This window comes from Chelonoidis abingdonii, chromosome 11, assembly GCF_003597395.2.
Source record: "Chelonoidis abingdonii isolate Lonesome George chromosome 11, CheloAbing_2.0, whole genome shotgun sequence".
Lineage (NCBI taxonomy): Eukaryota > Metazoa > Chordata > Testudines > Testudinidae > Chelonoidis > Chelonoidis abingdonii.
In genome coordinates this window covers 56,064,131-56,066,925 of record NC_133779.1, presented here as the reverse complement: position 1 = coordinate 56,066,925, position 2,795 = coordinate 56,064,131, and the positions used below count along the sequence as shown (strand labels likewise).

At 60.3% G+C, this 2,795-nt stretch overlaps 1 protein-coding gene across 1 annotated transcript in view; it reads right to left on the bottom strand.

Moving 5' to 3' along the window:
• The window catches only part of UPK1A (uroplakin 1A), a 4,323-nt gene extending 3,020 nt beyond the window's left edge, over positions 1–1,303 (bottom strand). Inside the window, exons 1-2 of the mRNA XM_075071388.1 lie at positions 1,300–1,303; positions 455–552 (exon numbers count right to left, since the gene is read on the bottom strand). Coding sequence (XP_074927489.1) covers positions 455–552; positions 1,300–1,303 — 102 coding nt within the window. The remainder of the gene's footprint in view (positions 1–454; positions 553–1,299) is intronic.
• Between the last annotated feature and the right edge of the window lie 1,492 nt (positions 1,304–2,795).

The window sequence follows — 2,795 nt, the reverse complement described above, 5'->3', positions numbered from 1 at the left end:
GGTGAGCCCCAGGCCCCTAAACCCCAGGGCCCCCCCCTACTGCATCCATATGCTGCACATCTAGGGGGCTGGGTTTGGGGGTGAGCCCTGGGACCCTGAACCTCATCCCTACACTGCAGATCTGGGAGCAGGGTGGAGGGTGAGCCCAGGACCCCAAACCCCACCCCCATGCAGCCACCTCCCAGCACTCAAGCCACATACCTATGGGGCAGAGGTTTACGGGAGGGGTGTGAGCTCCCTGGGACCCTAAGTCTGGCCCAGCCCTAGCCCCCTGAATCCCCCATGGCATACAGCACCAGCTCAGCCAGCTGTGTGGGGGTCTTCTAGAAATTCAAATCCCCAGGTCCCCTCAAATAGCCTTGCCCTCTTCCCACAGCAGCTAACACTCCAACCTCCAGATCCCCCCCAGACATACCCACTCCCCTCAGCCTAGCAGCCCCCCAAACCTCCTCACCAGGATGATGATGTTCCCCAGAATCAGCACCCCCACAATGAAGGGGTTTCCTTTTTCCACCATGTTCTGCCTTTGTGGGGACTCTGCCAGCTCAGACCCTGCAACAGAAAAGGGGGTTTAGAGACCAGAGGCCCCGCTGCAGGATTGTGGAGGGGGACACTTGGATTGGCATGCTAATATAAGCTGATAGTTAATGCAAATACAAGGCCCCCACCTCAAAGTGAGCCTGGAGTTCTGTTCCCCCTCAGCCCCCAACAGGCCCAGAAACCCCACCCCAGAACCAAGGCTGTCCTGCATAGAGTCCAGCACCAGCCACACCAAGCATGGCCAGACTCAGTGGGATGGGAGGATCAGAGGCATCAAGGCCTGTCTGGGCCAGTACCCCCCACCCCAGCACTGGCCTGAGAGGCTGTGACTCCCAAGTGGCCAGAGAGATCTGGATCCTCCCCCAGCCTCACTGTCCTGGGCTTACAGCCCCACCCCAGGGACTCACCCAGCCAGATTCCTCTGGCCCCAGGGGAGCCCAGCAGGTTTTTCCAGCTACCCCACATTTCTCCCCCCCCAAACCATTTTACAGATTCCCTTCCCAGGCACACCCAGCCCCCCAAAGCCAGAGTCCCTCCCCACTCCCTTCTCAGAGCCAAGAAAGGAACCCAGGAGTCCTGGCTCACAGCTGAGGGCTTCCAGAGCTTAGAAATGAGAGGTCTGCACCCTCCCAGCCCCACATGCTAGTTAACACTTGCTACATGCCGCACATTCACCCACACCCAGTACATCCCCCTGCTATCAACTCATCAGCACCACCTGTTCCCCATACACCTGTCAGCCCCAACCCCCCACCTCACCCATTACCCTAGCTCATCCCCCCACTCAGCCCCACCCCAGCCCCCCACATTACTCTGCTCCCAGCCCTGCTCATCCCCCACCTACATTTTCCCCCATCACCCAGCCCCTGACCTCACCCATTGCTCTGCCCCCAGCAGCCAAGCCAAGCCAATCCACACCACAGTCCTAACCCCACTCACCAGCTCCTCACTCCTCCTGCAATAAGTAGCCCTACCCCCAGCCGCCCCTTTATACCCACCTGGCTGGGTGGAGCCAGCACGGGAAGCCCCATGCTGGGCTGAGCAGCAGCCAGGGGGCAGAGGTCCAGAGTCCTGCCCACCCCAGCCAGGCTCCGCCCCCAGCCCTGCAACCCCTAAAGGGTCCCTTCTGCAGTGGGTGGACTGGGGAGGGAGCCAGGCTGGTGGGGTGGCACCCTGCACACTACAATGGTTCTCATGCCCCAGTCTGTTGTTAGCATCTCCAGTAGCACTGGGAACACCCCATTGCCCTTCCCCAACCCCTCTGAGCCAGCCATTGCCCCGCTGTGGGGCCAGATCAGGGCCAGCTGCCCCTAGAGGGGAAGGGCCCTGGCTCCACCCTTTCCCCTGGCACAGAACATGCCACTGCTCAGGTACAGGCCTGTTTGCAGCAAGCTGAGGACGGGAGGTCTTGGATCCCCACCCCAAAACCCAGGGTGCTGTGTGAATGGGGATGTGTTGAGGTCTTGTAAACACATCACACATCAGGGTAGAGGGTGGTGACCATGGGAGGTTAGTGGCAGGTTAAGTACCAAGATTCATGACTGCTGAATTCAGGATTCTTGGGTTATATCCGATGCTCTGGGAGGGGAGTGCGGTCTAGTGCAGGGGTGGGCAAACTACGGCCTGGGGGCCGCATCCAGCTCTCCAGATGTTTTAATCTGGCCCTTGAGCTTCTGCCAGGGAGCAGGGTCAGGGGCTTGCCCTGCTCCACGGGTCTCACGGAAGCAGCAGGATGTCCCTCCACCGGCTCCTTTGCATAGGGGTAGCCACAGGGCTCCACATGCTACCCCCACCCCAAGTGCTGCCCCCACAGCTCCCACTGGCCTGGAACCATGGCCAATGGGAGCTGCAGGGGTGGTACCTGCAGACAGAACAGCGCACAGATCCACCTGGCTGCACCTCTGCGTAGGAGCCGGAGGGACATGCTGCTGCTTCAGGAAGCTGCTTGAGGTAAGCACCCCCCAGAGCCTGCACCCTTGTCCCCCTTCTGTGCCCCAATCCCCTGCCCCACCCCGATTGTCCTCTTGCCCTCCAAACACCTCAGTCCCAGCTGAGAGCACCTTCCTGCACCCCCGATCCCTTATCCTCATCCCCACTCCAGAGCCCTCACCCCCTCCTGCACCCCAACCCCCAATTTCATGAGCATTCATGGCCTGCTGTACAATTTTTACTCCTAGATGTGGCCCTTGGCCAAAAAGTTTGCCCACCCCTGGTCTAGTGGGTTGGAGCTGGGAGCCAAGACTCCTCGGTTCTAT